At 44.7% G+C, this 18,166-nt stretch overlaps 1 protein-coding gene across 1 annotated transcript in view; it reads right to left on the bottom strand.

Annotated features, from left to right (window-relative positions):
• CCDC81 (coiled-coil domain containing 81) overlaps positions 1-18,166 on the bottom strand; it is a 59,906-nt gene that overhangs the window by 24,740 nt on the left and 17,000 nt on the right. The window contains exons 4-7 of the mRNA XM_012738719.2: positions 17,117-17,373; positions 14,768-14,847; positions 5,890-6,011; positions 3,904-4,027 (exon numbers count right to left, since the gene is read on the bottom strand). Coding sequence (XP_012594173.2) covers positions 3,904-4,027; positions 5,890-6,011; positions 14,768-14,847; positions 17,117-17,373 — 583 coding nt within the window. The remainder of the gene's footprint in view (positions 1-3,903; positions 4,028-5,889; positions 6,012-14,767; positions 14,848-17,116; positions 17,374-18,166) is intronic.

Genomic DNA, 18,166 nt, shown 5'->3' with positions numbered 1-18,166 from the left:
AACAGTAGCAAAAAAAAATATTAGAAGAAATAATTCCCAGGTACGGGCTGCAGGAGAGCATAGGGTCTGACAATGCGCCAGCCTTCACAAGTCAAGTCAGTCCAGGGCTAGCCCGGGCACTGGGGGCAGATTAGAAGTTACATTGTGTATGTAATCCCCAGAGCTCAGGGCAGGTAGAAAGAATGAACAGAACCCTAAAGGAGACTTTGACTAAATTGGTCCTAGAGACTGGAGGGGACTGGGTGATACTCCTTCCCTTCGCCCTGTTCTGAGCCCGGAACACCCCATATTATTTAGGCTTAACCCCCTTTGAGATTATGTACGATACCCCTCCACCTGTAATCCCCAAGATGAGCTCTGAGGCTCTCCCAGAGCACCCTAGAGAGGTACTGCAGGCTGTGCAGGCTCTGCAACGTGTCCACAGCCAAGTATGGCCAGCCCTCCAGGCCATCTGCCAGACAACTGGGCCAAGAAGCGAGAGTAATAAACACCCGCATCACCATCATCAGCCAGCGGATTGGGTATGAGTGAAACAGCATAACAGTAAAACCCTAGAGCCTAAATAGAAAGGACCCTTTCAAATAATTCTTGTTACCCCTACTGCACTTAAGGTTGATGGAGTGGTGACTTAGATACACCACTCCCATGTGAGACCTGCCAGTGAAGACGACCAAGAGCAGCAGCAGGACCAGTAGAAGGCAACAATGGACCCAAAAAACCCATTAAAGACCAGAGTGACCTGCGTGACAGCCGCAGGCCAGAGCTCTACCAGGAAAAAGGGCTAGATGGGACTGCTGACTTAAATCTTCGTCGGACTGCTGGTCATCCTTCTGGGACTTGGACTTGGGGTTGTGGTTCCTAAGGACTGGACTAAACTGCAAAGATGTGCCCTGGTAACCTTTTTTGTTTGCTACATAGGCTGTTTGTGGGCGTTTTGTTCCTGGAAAGGGTCTCTACAGCTGTAACCATTGACTCAAATCCCCATGTGAGAAATTATAACCTGACGTGAGAAATTACTAACTTAAAAACCCATAAAGTTTATAATAAGACTTCAAAAACGGCCCCACTGAACACCTGGTGGCCAGACCTATATTTCAATCTAGAAAGAATTGGCCCTCTAGAAGAGATAGAAGGGGGAAAGTGGGGGCAGTACCAGAGGCTAGTGTCCATGAGCCGGAATGAGTTTTATGCATGTCTGGGGTTTAAAACAGGAAAGATGAGCCGCACACGTGGGGGGATCAAGTCTCTCTACTGTGCAGACTAGAGATGTGTGACCACCAATGATAGAGAGTAGAGATGGCAGGAACAACCTCTTGTTATCGAAATGTCTTATGTCCGGCCATGCTCACAAACCAGGTATGCCCCTAACTGTAACCTGATACGTGTGAGGTTCACAGATAAAGGGAGCCTTTTACAACAATAACCTTGGCCACTCTTTTTGGCCTGGGGGCAATAGGAGCAGGGACAGGTATCTCATCCCTGGCAATGCAACATAAGGGGTTCAATAGCTTAAGGGCCGCAATAAATAAAGACATAGCCAGAATAAAAGAGTCCATCTCCCATTTAGAAAAATCCCTAACTTCACTGTCTGAGGTGGTGCTTCAGAACTGGAAAGGGCTAGACTTAGTATTCCTCCAACAGGGGGGGCTATGTGTGGCCCTAAGAGAAAAAGTGCCGCTTCTATGCAGACCACACTGGGGTAGTTAGAGAGTCTATGGCTAAGATCAGGAAGAGACTTGCACGATGGAAACAAGAGCGTGAACAACAACAAAGATGGTTTAAATCATGGTTTAATAGCTCCCCCTGGTTAACTACATTGTTGTCCACACTATTAGGTCCACTCATTGTGCTCCTCCTAATTCTCACTTTGGAACCATGTATATTAAATAGGTTAATAGCTTTCATTAAAGAGCAAATAAGTACTGTTCAATTAATGATATTGCAGCAGCAATATCAAAGCCTTGGGCGTGACTGTATAGAGATGCAAGAAAGGTCATAAAGACCAAAAGAAGGGGGGAATGTGAAGCCTCAGGCTAAGTGCTTTCTTTTAGCTTATGTATATTGCTTGTTTTTAGGAAGTTGGTTTGAGCGGGCTGATCCCAGTAAATTTTGGGATAAAACAAAAGGGCAAGCACATGGGCACAAGGGGCCAACCAATCAATGTAAAGGGCAAGCATGTAGACAGGTTATGCACCTAGGGTATAAAGGGCTCGTTCTACTCGGGGTCTTTGTCCCAATAGAGGCCACTGTATTGGTGCCTTGGGACTTAGACCCTAGCTGGAGCTAGTCAATAAAACTCCTTTTGTTGATTTCAGCCTCAGTGACCCTGTCTCTTTGTTCTGTGGTCCTACAGTTTCCTGCTCTAATAGTTTCAAGTATAAATATATGTATATATTACATAATCATTGAAATAAAAGATATATACCATAATGTTAACAGAACATTTCCTTTAGTGAGGTTATTAGTGATTTTTTTGTAATTCGTGCTTTTCTCATGGTTTTAAAATTTCTGTGATATAAATATGTACTATTTTAGTAATCAGCACAAAAAACACTTTTGGAAAACTTCTATGAGAAACCTTCACTAACAACCCCTAACAATGAATTCCTCCCTCCTTTTGGCAGCCGCTGTACTTTCTTTTGTTGTCTTCATCACATGTATTACTTCTTTAGTGTCAAGTCTCCCCTACAAGACTATAAGTTTATCAAAAAAAAAAAAAAAGACTATAAGTTTATCCATGTAATAGAAACATGTATACCCCCTTAATATTTTGAAATTTTAACAAAAGACTATAAGTTTTTTTTTTATTTTGCCATATTATGGGGGTACAAATTTTAAGGTTTCAATAAATGCCCTTTCCCCCCTCCCCCCACAAGTCTGAGTTTCCAGCATGACCATCCCCCAGATGGTGCACATCTCACTCATTATGTATGTATGTATATACCCGCCCCCTCCCCCCCAGGACTATAAGTTTTATGAAAGTAGATTTGTAGGCCTTCAGCTCTGTATCCTCAGTGCCTAGAATAGTACCTGGCACACAGTGGTGCTGAGGGTTTGTTGGATTGAACTAAATTTCAAAGTACTAGACACCTAGTTCTTAATGATCTTTCACAGCAGTGAGATTATCAAAAACAAACATGCCTAGGGTTTTGAATATGACTTTAGCAATCCAAAAAGTACATAAGCTATACATATGATAGCTGATAAATTGTGATACATTAATAAATTGAAAGTTGACAAGACAATGCAAGGTACATAGATGCTCAATAAGCATGTGAATAGGGCTGACTGATTTGAGGTCTTATAAAGTCTCCTACTCAAAGAAAGAAGGATAAAATAGGAATCTTTTTTAGCTGAGCATTGTGGCATATGCCTGTAGTCCCAGCTGCTCAGGAGGCTGAGCCCAGGAGTTTGAGGTTGCAGTGAGCTATGATGATGCCACTGCACTCTAGCCCAGGTGACAGAGAGAGACCCTGTTTCAAAAAAAAAAAAGAAAGAAAGAAAAAGCAAAGAAATAAAAGAAAAAAAAAGAAATCTTGTGACATCACAAGAAGAAGACCTGGCCATGATAAATTGTACTACATTCATTCTAATGGAATTCCATTAGGAATTTTTGTAGATTATCCCAAATCTACAGGGAAAGTTGGATGTTCCCTCCTCTGTGCTATTTTGTTTCTTCCTCTGCATTAACATGACTGAATCACAATTTATCCCTTTACATATGTCTAATTTTCTCACTAGATTGTAAGCCTTGGTCATCTCTATTATTGCCAATACCTAGCACACTGAATGTTCTCAAGAACACTGAATAAATGAATGAACAAACAATTATTTAAATTCCCTGCATCAAGAAATGACTCAGAAATATATTCAGTACAACAGAAAAAAATGTCAATGCATTACCCTTCAGGGGTCGTGATCTTCCCACCATTCCCGCTTTGCTCAAACTTGTCCAGAGAGTTGCTGCTTGTCACTTTGGCAGGAGAGATAATTTGTCTATCTTGAAGTCTCTTGGGTGATGAGATCTCTGTAGAATAAAGAACGAATGGAAACAAGTTTCCTTTCAACTTTCAAACCACTAACTGGGTAGTTTGTACTTAACACAGATAAATAAATTCTGATCATTTTTACCAAAGGAAACTTTTTATTATATATTAGTAAGATATACTCCCTTATCTTAAATGATTGTCCCTTAACCTATTGTGGTATAAAAAATGTTTTTGCTGTATAATGCAAAGAAAGCACTGTGCTAAGCATTTAGAAGATATAAAGAGGTAAATCTTTGCCCTTAAGATCTTTCAATAGATAGAGAGAAAAATAAGATACAAACAAAAACAGTGAGAACTCCCATTTGTGGAGGTCTTCTTACAAGCCAACAGTGGTAAGTGCTTTGCATACATTTTGTAAATAGCAACTTAGGACAATGATGCAAAATGTCTAAACCCCAAACAAATGGTGCAATCTTTAAAGGTCTCACATGTTCAGAGATGAGAGAAGCCATTTCATAACCCAGTGATAAGAGAAATTTTCATGAAGGAAGTGAGATGTGAAAAGGACACTAAAAGGTGTGCAGGATTGAGACATATTGACAGAAAAGGAAGGGCAGGTCAGGCTGGAGAAAAAGAGTTCACAAAAGGATAAAGCTGGAGAAGGGCAGGCATGTTAGAAGAACATGAATAGACAATTTTGCCCAAAGAAGGGGTCCACGTACATAGGGCACAATGGGAGATGAGGCTAAAGAAACCAAAGTATCTGACCATTAAGCTAAAAGTTTACATGTAATCCTATAAGACCACATATCAAAAATTGACATGCACAAGCCAAAAGTTGACAACATTTAGCAATCAATACATTTCACAGTAAAGTCGGGATCTCTGCTTCTTTTGAAAAAATCAGAAGATTTGATACCACTTGAGCCACATTTCCACAAAGCAACAATCTGCTAGAGAAGCAATCCTCAAACTGTCGTCTGGCAAGCCCTGGGGGTCCCTAGGACCCATTCAAAATGTTTTCAAAGTCCTAGGATTTTCTTCATATGCTTCAACCAAAACAACGTATCATAACAGATTAACTTGAGACATAGGTATGAGACTCCAGCTACTTTCTATAGACATGAAAAATGCCACTCTTTATTTTTCATAAAAAATGTTATTTAAGCTAACATATCTCCCTATCTTATATCCAGCCCACTTCCTGCATTTATGTTACCTGCCCAGACCCTGTAGGAATCTGAGGTTTTTTGTTTTTTTTTTTTGTTTTGTTTTTTTTTTGAGACAGAGTCTCACTTTGTCGCCCAGGCTAGAGCAAGTGCCGTGGCATCAGCCTAGCTCACAGCAACCTCAAACTCCTGGGCTCAAGCAATCCTGCTGCCTCAGCCTCCCGAGTAGCTGGGACTACAGGCATGCGCCACCATGCCTGGCTAATTTTTTCTCTTTATATTAGTTGGCCAATTAATTTCCTTCTATTTATAGTAGAGATGAGGTCTCGCTCTTGCTCAGGCTGGTTTCGAACTCTTGACCTGGAGCAATCCGCCCGCCTCGGCCTCCCAGAGTGCTAGGATTACAGGCGTGAGCCACCGTGCCCAGCCTGGAATCTCAGTTTTGACTTAAGAGCCTGAGAGTCATAGGATCTAAGACTCATAAGGTTGAGGGGGGAGGTGGGCATGGACAACATATGTAACCTTAACACTTGTACCCCCATAATACACTAAAATTAAAAAAATTAAAAAGACTCATAAGGTAGTTAAGATACAGCATTCTAGGAATAGAAGATATTTGCTAGAGACAATGCAGTGATTACTGGTGAATCTAACTTTATTTTGAGAATATCAGTTGCTAAGCAATATGGCAGTAAAGAGTGACAGATTATACCCAGAAACCACTGGCCTACCTCTGACGCCGCCTGCTTTGTCTGACTTGTCTTTTAATTTGAACTTCCTTGGTCTGTTCTCTCCATCTTCTTCTACAATGGTCTCCATAGGTGGTTTGTTCTCAGTATCCTTGAGCTCAATCCTAGGAACAAGCCAAAATGTTTGTTCACTGCACTGGACCTGAACAGATGACTGCATGTACTCTCAATTCTTGGAAGCAACCCAACCAGCTCACTGATTCTGAAATAAGCCCACTTCCTTCAATGAGTGAGTGCTTTGATGTGCTGAGTATATACCATGGACTCACTCTCTTTGAGGCTAAGTTTGGAAGTTGACCAAGACCTCCCTCTTCTACACTATAGGCTCAAAATCAGCTTGTATATAGAGAAATTTCTCTGAAAGCCTTGATTTAAGTTTTTGGTTTTGGTTTCAGTTTGAATTTTTCTGTATCCTTTCTAGTTCTGTAACCAGATGCCATGAGGGTGATACAGTGGAAGGTAGTTGTTAGATAGCTTGAAGGCAAGGATTCATATAGCCTGGTAGACACAGCGTGCCCCCAAATGACCATTCCTCTCCTCCCTCCTTCTCTACCCTACTTCCCCATCCTCTCCCCAGGCAAAAGTGAAGGACTTGCAAGGGTTCCATTTGGGAGTCTGGGGGGTTAGTTGGTGTGTGTAGTTGGAGGTTTTCTTTGATCTCATATGTGGGGTACTAGGTTGGAGTTGAGAGCAGAGGTGGGGATATCTTCAGTAAATTCAGGGACCAAACATCACATAAATGAAACGTCAACAATTTTTTTGAGTATTTAAGGTTTCTAGGCTCTCGAATTGACAGGAGCCTCCATCTCTGTTCTTTGACTCACCACAATTTTAGCCCTCCTGGAGTACTTAAACTAAAATAAGTCAAAGGAGACAGCCAAATTTGCCTTCTAAAACAATGAAAATAAAATACTTTGAATCTGTTAATTTATTTTTGGTGAATAAAGCAACATAATGCAATGGAAAGAATGCTGGAACAATCAGGAGCCATGGTTTTATTTCTAGCTTGTCCACTCATTAGATGTGTGGCCATTTCATCTGCAAGATGAGGGAATCAGACTAACTAATCTCTAAGGCTGAGTCTGGCTGCTTCTTCTGAGGTGTGCGTCAAACAGCTCTTCCAGGAAGGGGTTGTTCCAAACTGACAAACACAAGAGGATATCACGGACTCAAAAAATGTGAGAAAATAATACTTTTAGGAAACTGGCTGTTATTCCTCAAACTTCCTCCACCTGAAATGCACAGTGGTTAATGAAACAGCAATTAAAATCAAGAACAGAGGCCGGGCACGGTGGCTCACGCCTGTAATCCTAGCACTCTGGGAGGCCGAGGTGGGAGGATTGTTCGAGGTCAGGAATTCGAAACCAGCCTGAGCAAGATCGAGACCCCGTCTCTACTATAAATAGAAAGAAATTAATTGGCCAACTAATATATATAGAAAAAATCAGCCAGGCATGGTGGCGCATACCTGTAGTCGCAGCTACTCGGGAGACTGAGGCAGGAAGATCGCTTGAGCCCAGGAGTTTGAGGTTGCTGTGAGCTAGGCTGACGCTATGGCACTCACTCTAGCCTGGGCAACAAAGCGAGACTTTGTCTCAAAAAAAAAAAAAAAATCAAGAACAGGATTAAGGGCACACAATGAGTGATGGCCAAGCTGGAAATAAAACTCAAGTATCCTGACTCCTATTTCAATTTCTTAATAGCACCATGTTTCTCTTCACTCATTTAAAAAAGGGAATTAAAATTTAAATACTTTCATATCTCTGTAGAATGGAAAAAATTATAATACATATGTCACAAGATTGTAGTGAAACTAATAGTAATAAGCAGCCACCAGTAATACCCACTGTGCTCATGGGGTAAAACTGTTCCCTTATTCTAACTTTATCTTTTTAACCAGTTTAGAGGTAAAAATCAGAGGTCAGACAGGAAGTGGGCTGGAATGCAGGAAGAGGAAGAAGCTAGGCATAGGAAGTAGTGGAAAGCAGAGGAAAGTCCAGCAGGTAAGAAGAGTTTAACTAATACAGGGACTAAGGTGGTTGGAAGGTGGTAGTGTAGGGCAGAGGAATTTGTAAGACAGAGGAAGGGCAGAAGAATTTTTCCAATTGTCGGGAATTTACTTGGGTGGGGCAATGAGCTAACCGCAAACCTTTGCTTCTGGTCATTGCTTGCTTGCTGCACCGCTATAAGGGGAATTATGGGATGAGGTCATTAAAGCACGGGCAACTGGCCCATCAGGCAATAGAGGGCAACCAACCCGCCAATTATTTCAAAAGGCAATAGTGGGCAACCAATCATTTTAAAAGTCAACGCATGATCCACGCGTAGTCAGCTTGTGCGCAGCTTGTGCACCATGGGGGTAAAAGGCATGCCGTTGTTCCGGTCGGGGTCCTTGCCTATGAGAGTGGCCACTGCGTTGGTGCTCTGGGGCTTGGACCCTGGCTAGCCAGAAAATAAACCTCCTCTTGCGTGATTGCATCCTCGATGTCTCTGCTTTTCTGTCCGGTGGGGCTGTGGAAGGTCGGTCCCTAACATTTGGGGGCTCGTCCAGGATTTGCCTTCCCCACAGACTACCGGATAGAACTCAGGGCTGAGGGAGGAGTGTGAAAATCCACCCCGGACTAGCCGGGTGTGGTGTTGGGCAAGGGACGCGGAATCCCCTTGCAGGACCCCGAATCAGGACGCCGGCACAGGACCTAGGCGGACGCGCTGGTGGGTCGCCGGTAGGAGCCATGTGGAGATGTCCTCTGGCCCGGTTTGGACTCCGGAGCTGACCTTGTAGCCAAGGGCTCGGTCAGGAGGAGACTGGGGAGTAGGTCTGGACTAGGTTAGGTTGTCTGTTTACCTCACTGTCCACTTGTCTGTTGTCTGCTTTGTTTGTCGCCAGCTTTCTGTGTGTGTGTGTGTGTGTGTGTGTGTGTGTGTGTGTGTGTGTGTGAGTGAGTGTGACATCTCTCATTGGCTTGTTGGAGTCTCTGGGTTCTATGGTTTCAGCCCGAGAACCCATCAGGGTTGCATGGGTTTTCAGGCTGGGGCCGTGGAATCAGGGGACCCACGAAAAGATCCGCAGGGGCGACTGGAACCTCCAGGTGAGTGTTCCCCTGCATGGGCTGGCAGCACACAGTGTATCTCCTGCCGCCCGTGCCAGGAGTGGCTAGTGCGGGAGGGGCACGGCCGTTACCTCCGTAGGGAGTAAAAGGCTAGGGATTCAGATCCTTGTCCCCAGTGCCCCAACTGCGGAATATCGGTTTGCACATCTGCCTATTATTGACTAGCCATGGGACAGGCTCTAACAACGCCATTGTCCATCCTGGTGAGCCATTTTAAGGATGTCAGGGCAAGGGCACACAACCTGTCCCTGGAGGTCAAGAAGGGAAAGTTTATTACCCTTTGTGAGGCCGAGTGGTCCACATTTGGAGTGGGGTGGCCCAGGGAGGGCTCGTTTGATGCCTCCTTGATCGAAAACGTAAAAGGGGTGGTATTTGGCCACCACGGCCACCCTGATCAGATCCCCTATATTGTGGTCTGGCAAGACTTGGTTCGAGACCCACCACCTTGGCTGAAGGCCCTCCTACCTGCCCCGAGGGGAAAGGCGGAAGTTCTGGCAGTTAAAAAAGTCAGAAAGGAGGGGGCGAGGAGTCCGAGGTCCGTTGGAACGCCAGTGTTGCCGAATTCCAATCTCTACCCAGACCTAACAGGTCCCGAATGGAACACGCCTCCGCCCTATGACCCTGGGGCAGCCTCTGCAGCTCTCCCGGCCCAGGCGGATGCGGGACCACCGGCAGCAGGGCCAGCCTATGGGACCAGACAGCGGGCTGGCAGAGCCACGGATCTGGAGCCCGTAAAGGCGCTCCCTCTAAGGGCAGTGGGACCCCTGGGGGAGGATAGAACACAGACATTCCAATATTAGCCCTTCTCTACCAGTGATCTTTATAATTGGAAATCTCAAAACTCAAACTTCTCCGAGAATCCGAGAGACCTAATTAATCTTTTAGACTCTGTTCTTTTCACTCATCAGCCCACCTAGAATGATTGCCAGCAGTTGCTTAAGGTGCTCTTCACAACAGAGGAAAGAGAAAGGATTCAGGGGGAGGCGCGGAAGCTGGTTCCGGGAGAGGACGAAAGACCTACTACAAACCCCCAAACCATTGACCGAACTTTTCCCCTTGAACGGCTGCTTTGGGACTACAATGAGGCTAAAGGTAGAGAGCGTCTCCGGGTCTACTGCCAGACTCTGATGGCCGGTCTCCGTATGGCGGCGCAAAAGCCGACCAATTTGGCTAAGGTAGGAGATGTTCGTCAGGGGCTGGAGGAGAGCCCGGCAGCATACTTAGAGAGGATCATGGAGGCCTTCTGGCAGTACACCCCATAGATCCCACTATGGAAGAGAGCAAGCAGGTGTTATGATGGCGTTTGTCAATCAGGCAGCCCCCGACATTAGGCGCAAGGTGCAGAAAATAGATAGATTGGGCGAGAAGACTCTACAGGACCTGTTAGAAGTGGCAGAGAAGGTCTATAACAATAGAGAGACGCTAGAAGAGAGGTTAGAGAGGATCAGAAGAGAAGACAAGAAATTCCAAGCTGGGGAAGCACAGAAAGCAGAGAGATGGCTAAAATCCTGCTAGCTGCCACAAGAGGGGGACAAATAGGGTCAGAGGACAGAGAAAGGCCCTGGCGGGAGAGGCTAGGCAAGGATCAATGTGCCAATTGCAAAGAGCATGGGCATTGGGCCCGAGAGTGCCCCAAAAGAAAGGGGGGCGAAGACTTAGAGGTCCTGAAAAAGTCATGGTTGCAGGACAGGTGACAGACAAATAGGGAAGATGGGGTTCGGTCCCCCTCCCCAAACTTAGGGTAACTTTGCAAGTGGAGGGGAACCCAGTCAGCTTCCTCATAGATACAAGAGCAGAACATTTGGTACTAATGGAAGACATAAGAAAATTGTCCAGTAAGACCAGCTGGGTGCAGGGGGCAACAGGAGCCAAACTATATCAGTGGACCACATGGCAGAGATTGGGTTTAGGTTCAGGAAAAACTCGCCTACCCTGTTCAACAAGGCCCTCCATGATGACCCTGGGTTTGCAGAAAAGGCTCCACCTCTGTATAAAGGGTTTAGGGCAGGGCGAGCATGAGAGTAGACTGTGCAAATGGAAGACGCTTTTCAGGCCCTGAGGGCAGCCATGCTGGAAGCCCCGGCCCTAGCACTCCCTGATCCTACTTGTCAAAAAAAAAAACTAGATCCGGTGGCGGCGGGGTGGCCAGCGTGCTTGCGAATCATCGCAGCCACGGCCCTGTTGGTCAAAGACGCTAATAAGCTCACCCTACGGCAGCGGCTGCAGATCACCACCCCGCATACCATAGAGGGGGTTCTGAACCAGCCACCGGGATGGTGAATCACAAATGCGAGGCTGACTCATCACCAAGGGCTTTTGCTGGACGCACCCCGCATCGAGTTCCAGACCCCTGCCACCTCGAATCCAGCTACGCTTCTGCCAACCCCCGATGCAGCCGCACCTGAACGTGATTGCCTTGAGATCCTAGCCGAGACCCAGACGACCCGTAGAGACTTGAAGGATCGCCCCCTTCCAGGTAGCGACCTGACCTGGTTCACAGACAGAAGCAGTTTCATCTGGGACGGACGCAGGTACGCAGGGGCGGCCATAGTAAATGACCAAGGTAAACTTGTCTGGGCGGCACGCCTTCTGCAAGGGACATCTGCTCAGAGGGCAGAACTAATAGCGCTGACGGAGGCTCTTAGCCAGGCCCGAGGAAAAAGGCTGACGGTGTACACTGACAGCCGCTATGCCTTTGGGACTGTGCACATACATAGGGCCCTCTACAGGGAAAGGGGCTTCATCACGGCAGAGGGAAAGGAAATTAAGCACATGCCTGAAATACTCCACCTACTAGAGGCTGTTTTGCTGCCAAAGGCAGTGGCGGTAGTCCTTACCCCGAGACACCAGAGCGGGGATTCCGTAGAAGCACGGGGCAATCGGAGAGCGGACGCTGAAGCTAAGAAGGCTGCAGAAGACACTCCGCAGCCAAACATCCTGCACCTTAGCCTGCCACCCCCAGGCATGGGACGGTTGCCTCCTCTGCCGGACTGTAGATGAGGTCTGGGCCTCAGAGCAGCTACGTGAAGATGGCTGGTTGCGGGACGAAGGGCATCGCCTAATAGTGCCAGAACTCTTAGGACGCCACCTGTTAGAACACCTGCATCAGACCACACATCTAGAGAAGAGAAAGATTCTGCAACTGCTGGACACTGCTCAACTAAGGTTCAAGTCACAAGGACGGGTTCCAGATGACATCGTCAAAAGTTGCCGAGCCTGTCAGGTCATGCAGCCGGGGAGGACCAGAGGGACCCATGCAGGTACGAGAGAAAGGGGGAGGCAGCCAGGACTATTTTGGGAAGTAGATTTCACAGAGGTCAAGCCTAGAAAATACGGGTACCGATATTTACTGGTCATAGTAGATACGTTTTCCAGATGGGTAGAAGCCTTCCCTACGAAAGGAGAAACAGCTTTGACAGTAGCTAAGAAAATATTAGAAGAAATAGTCCCCAGGTATGGACTGCCGGAAGGAATAAGATCAAATAATAGACCTGTGTTTATCTGTCAGGTTAGTCAAGGGCTGGCCCAGGCTATGGGGATAAATTAGAAATTACATTGTGCATATAATCCCCAGAGCTCTGGGCAGGTAGAGCTAATGAATAGAACAATAAAGGAGACCCTGACTAAATTGGCCCTAGAGACTGGGTGACCCTCCTTCCCTTCGCCCTGTTCCGAGCCCGGAACACCCCTTATCACTTGGGTTTAACCCCTTTTGAAATCATGTATGGCACACCCCCTCCTGTAGTTCCTAGGATGAGCCCTGAGGCAGGCTCTGCAACGTGTCCACAGTCAAGTATGGCCGGCACTCCGTGCTATCTACCGGCCTGAGGAGGAGGGTGCCGGACACCGTTTCACCCACACCAGCAGGGGATTGGGTGTGGGTGAAATGGCATAACAACAGAACCCTCGAGCCGAGGTAAAAGGGCCCCTATCAAATTATTCTTGTTACCCCCACTGCTCTTAAGGTCGATAGAATAGTAGCGACCTAGATACACCACTCCCACGTGAGACCTGCTAATAAAAAGACCAAGAGCGGTGCCAGGACCAGTAGAAAGCAACTGCAGACCCGAAAAATCCTCTAAAGACCAGACCTGACCCATGTGGCGGCGACAGCCCAGGACTGCTGACCCAGACTTGGACTGGGGTTGTGGCATCTAAAGATTGAACTGGGTGACAACATGGACGGGTCGCGGTGGGGGTTGGTTGTTGTGTTTTTGGGATGTTGTGTTTTTGGTCTAATGTTTTTGGAATAGAGACCTACAGCTATACTTACCGCCCCGAACCCCCACCAACCCCATAACCTTACATGGGTCTAAAGATTACTGTATAATGGTGTTAGTGTTCCCAAAAATAATATACCACACTGAGGAGACAATGTATGAGGGCACAGTAGGGTGAAGAGTCACCAACCTAATTTTTTAAAGAAAGAGAGCCCTTCACAGCCATAACCCTGGCTACTCTTTTTGGCTTAGGGGCAATAAGAGCAAGAACTAGTATCTCTTCTCTGGCAATGCAGCAAAGAGGGTTTAATACTCAAGTCACTAACCTCCCTATCCGAGGTAGTGCTCCAGAACCGGAGGGGGTTAGATCTAGTATTCCTCCAGCAAGGAGGACTGTGTGCTGCCCTCAAAGAAGAATGTTGTTTCTATGCAGACCATATGGGAGTTGTTAGAGAATCTATAGCTAAGGTCAGGGAAGGGCTTGCCCGCCGCAAACGAGAATATGAACAGCAAGCAGGTTGGTTTGAGTCTTTGGTTTAACAGTTCCCCCTGGTTAACAACGCTACTATCCACCCTACTAGGCCCACTGATTATGCTAATCTTAGTCCTTACTTTTGCGCCATGTGTAATTAATAGACTAGTAGCTTTTGTGAAAGAACGGATAAACACTGTCCAGCTACTAGTATTGCAACAACAATATCAGCAGCTATGGTCAAGTGCTATAGAACTAGAGCACCTAAAAGACCTTGAGGACGAGCAAGAGTGCTCATCTGCTACCTAGAGAAAGGGGGGAATGTAGGGCAGAGGAATTTGTAAGACAGAGGAAGGGCAGAAGAATTTTTCCAATTGTCGGGAATTTACTTGGGTGGGGCAATGAGCTAACCGCAAACCTTTGCTTCTGGTCATTGCTTGCTTGCTGCACCGCTATAAGGGGAATTATGGGATGAGGTCATTAAAGCACGGGCAACTGGCCCATCAGGCAATAGAGGGCAACCAACCCGCCAATTATTTTAAAAGGCAATAATGGGCAACCAATCATTTTAAAGGTCAACACATAATCCACGCGTAGTCAGCTTGTGCGCAGCTTGTGCACCATGGGGATAAAAGGCATGCCGTTGTTCCGGTCGGGGTCCTTGCCTGCGAGAGTGGCCACTGCGTTGGTGCTCTGGGGCTTAGACCCTGGCTAGCCAAAAAATAAACCTCCTCTTGCGTGATTGCATCCTCGATGTCTCTGCTTCTCTGTCCGGTGGGGCTGTGGAAGGTCAGTCCCTAACAGTAGTAGAATTTCCAGGGAGCCAAGAGTAGTTTTAAAAAAAGAATATTCTAAATGTCTGTTGTTATTTCTTTAACTACAAAAAGTGTATGCAACAAACTCTTCTTTGCTGGTGCATTTTGGGGGGGGGGAGAGGGGAGGAATTCATTTCTCAAAGGAGCAGGAGCTACAAAAGGTTGAGAAACACTGCCCAATCAGATCAACAGATCAGCAAGGAGAGCTGGTGCCTGGAGGAGCCCATGGCGCAAAGCACTCACCTTGGAAATGCAAGCACGCTGCTGGGCTGCTTCCCAAAGCCTTCTTGGTAGGACAACACAGAGTCCACAGTGCCAGGCCTCTGGGGGACAGCGACAGAGACAGAGCAGAGTTACACCTGGGCTGTGGTCCAGGACACAGACAAATCAGAAACTACAGCTATCTCAAAGGCAAAGCTACCATGATACTTTTTATTGTTGTTTTTTTTTAGTGCTTAAAGTCCAGAACTTAAAATCCTATGAAGAATGATCTTATTTCATCAAACTAGTCACCGTGGGGTGAGTAGTGGCACAGCAATACCATTGTTGCTGCCTTTTCTTGAATCATTTTGAAAATTGAATCATCTTTAGAAATTGCCTTCAGAGTTGACAACTTATTTTAGATATCTTTAAGAGGCGAGCAGACTTCCTAAAACTGTCTGGAAAATGATTTCATCACTCTTGGCCCAAATGACTCTAAACTTAGGCAGCTAAGAAAAGGGATTTGGAGTCAGGTGGGCTTACATTCAAATCCCAACACTGTTAACAGCTATGTGGCCCTAGACACTAGGCTTGTGGGGATAATAATGGGATCCGATCACAGGACTTCTATGAGGCACTCTATGTAAGTGGCCAGCACACAGTAAGCACTGAACAAATAGCTGTTGTAATTATTATATCAATTACACATCATTACATTATTAGTATAAAATAATATGTAAGATGTTATTTTTGGATGAATGCTATAGCTTACAAAAGGCTTTGAAGGGAATTCTCAAAAAGAAATTTTAAAACATTTCTAACCAAAGCAGCATCACTGAAATAAGCACACAGCTTCCAAGATTTTACAGGACAGTACTCAGGCTTAAGTTATGGGACATTTGAAAATAAAACGATCACTTCCACCACTTTACAACAGTCTCCCAAAATATGATTTCTAGAGCTATTAATAAGTATGGGATTAACTTAGAGTTCCATGATCAAATACACTTGGGCAGTTAAACTGGCTGCTTTACAGCCAGACTTCCCAGGTCCTTTAACATGTTGCTGTGCTTTGTGCCTCTGTCCATGAGGGAGATGGAGACAATCAGCAGTTCTCAGTCTGCTCTGGCCTTCAAAGCCTTTCTTCATAGAGTATCTCTCAGGACTAGTTCTCTTGGAAAATATTCCTTAAAAGTTACGCTTTAGAGTTCAACAGGTCAAGGAAAATGCCATCTTCTTTTTTAAACACACATTGAAGCTACAAAGTTCAGCAGCGTCCCTGAGCGTTAGAGATGAGCTGGCCACTTTGGCCTTGCTTGTGGATTTGCAAATCTTGCCTGTGTTTTCATGGGATAAAAAGAGTTTTTCCTGTGTGTGTGTGTTTCCATTTTCCATACACAGAGCTGGCATCCCTCTTACCAATCCTGAATGAAACCAGATTGTGTAGAAAACACCAAGAGCCTCATTGTGCACAACTCCACCTCCTAGATCCCCATCCCAGAGCTTCATGAAAGGAGATACGGGCAAAATTAGACGATATTCATAGCCTTTTCATTTAGAAGTCAGGCTTTTGCTCTATTGGATATAGGATTATATAACACTCCACAGTAATTGGATTCATTCAGGCTAACTTTGTTAGTTCCCGGAGTTGTACCTAAGGCACATTAAGTATTCAATAAATCCTGTTGATTGACTATTTCACTGCCTCCGTAAACTCTGCTATGACCAACTTAGCACAAAGGTCACACCAGCTACTTAATGGTTAAAAATGGTGTAAGTCCATCCCAGCTACTTAAAAGTTAACAAAATAATGGTGCCGATTATAACATTTCTTCTACAGCAGGGCAAATGAAAAGCCAAAGATCTAATTCCATGACTTGAATTAGATTTTGTTGTATACTTTCATTAAAATAAAATAGTAGAGCCAGCAAAAACTGAGTTATTAGGAATTCTTGGCTCAAATCTCAATTCTACCATTTGTTAACACCCTGACCTAAGGCTTCCTACATAACCTCTTCAAGCTCCAACTTTTCTCACTTATAAAATTGAGATATTATAATAATAATGCTGATTTTGTAATTTTTGAGATTCAAATGAAATAATATGTGCAGAAGAACTTTTAAAACTATAAGGTACTATAAAAATGTTCATAATTATAAGAGTTTCTATTAATATTACCATTTATATTTTTCAGTTGGCATTGACTCAAAACTTAAAGTTCCTTTGCCCCTCTGATCTTTTCTGTCAAAGAGTTAATGATTGCACTTCTTTGCCTTTGGGGCAACTGGCACTTAAAATATGTCAACCTTAGTTTTTCTTAATGACAACACACCTATAGATGATTCAGAGCTACGATTAGGAGAGGGCTTTCTTAGGAAAACATTAATTTACATTTGCTAGGGCTTTTGCCAAAGCCCCACTTCCATCCACGGCACAAAGGAAGTCCTTATAAAATCTCATCTTCACTTTGCCATCTTTGACCACGAGGACCCCAATTCCTTTGAATGTAAACTCCACAGTCTGTTTGGTGGAAATGGATCGTGAGAAAAAAAGCAACGTCTCCTTCACACATCCTTCCACTACATCCCTGTTAAATGGGCCTTCCAGGGATATCATGACAAAATTAAGTGGAACAACTGGGATATCACCTAGAGGAGAAAAAGACAGTTGGTCTATTTTCCAGTTAGGTTAAAAAAAAAGAAAGAAAAAAAAAAAGACAGTTGGGGTGGGAGAAAGGAAGTGTTGATTACAATAAGTACATATCATACACATAAATAATTATCTCATTCTCATTTAATACCCCAAAAGAGAACTGTCCATGTGAAACCTTTGGTTGCACCCAATGTAATACTATTACTGCAGATAATTTCACAATTGGTTATTAACACATATTAATCAATACAATTTTCTCTAAAAATATAATGTTTTATGCTCGAAATAAAAACAATGAGCTTTCTAAACAACAATGTAGACAAGCTTTTTGGTTTTCTCAAGGAGACATAGTAATAATCAACTGCTTCTCTTCATCAGAAGGTTTTCTAAAGTTTTCAGCCCCCTTACTTTTCAGAATACACTGCAGCAATATTTGCTCATTTCCACCAGTTATCATACCAATTTTAAATGATTATAAATACCTACAAATGTTAAATGCTTTGAAAAGATAGTCATCTTTACTAGGAGTTATTTGAATGAAATTGGGTCTTATACCAGGGTATCAGACTGAATGACTTGCAGGAAGCTTTCCTCTCTAATAAGCCCATACATGACATTGCAAAGGAATAAGATCATATCCAGCTTGAAGGAAACGCAGGATCTATTCAAGTAAAATAGATGTAGGAGTTTTGCAAGGTCCACAAGTCAGAAAGGGGGTGAATAAGAAAGGATAGAGATGATACAGCCAAAGAGAGACAACAACAAGGCCCACTGATACAGGAACAGAAC

Source organism: Microcebus murinus, chromosome 4, assembly GCF_040939455.1.
Source record: "Microcebus murinus isolate Inina chromosome 4, M.murinus_Inina_mat1.0, whole genome shotgun sequence".
NCBI classification, from domain to species: domain Eukaryota; kingdom Metazoa; phylum Chordata; class Mammalia; order Primates; family Cheirogaleidae; genus Microcebus; species Microcebus murinus.
This window is presented reverse-complemented; position numbering and strand designations above follow the sequence as displayed.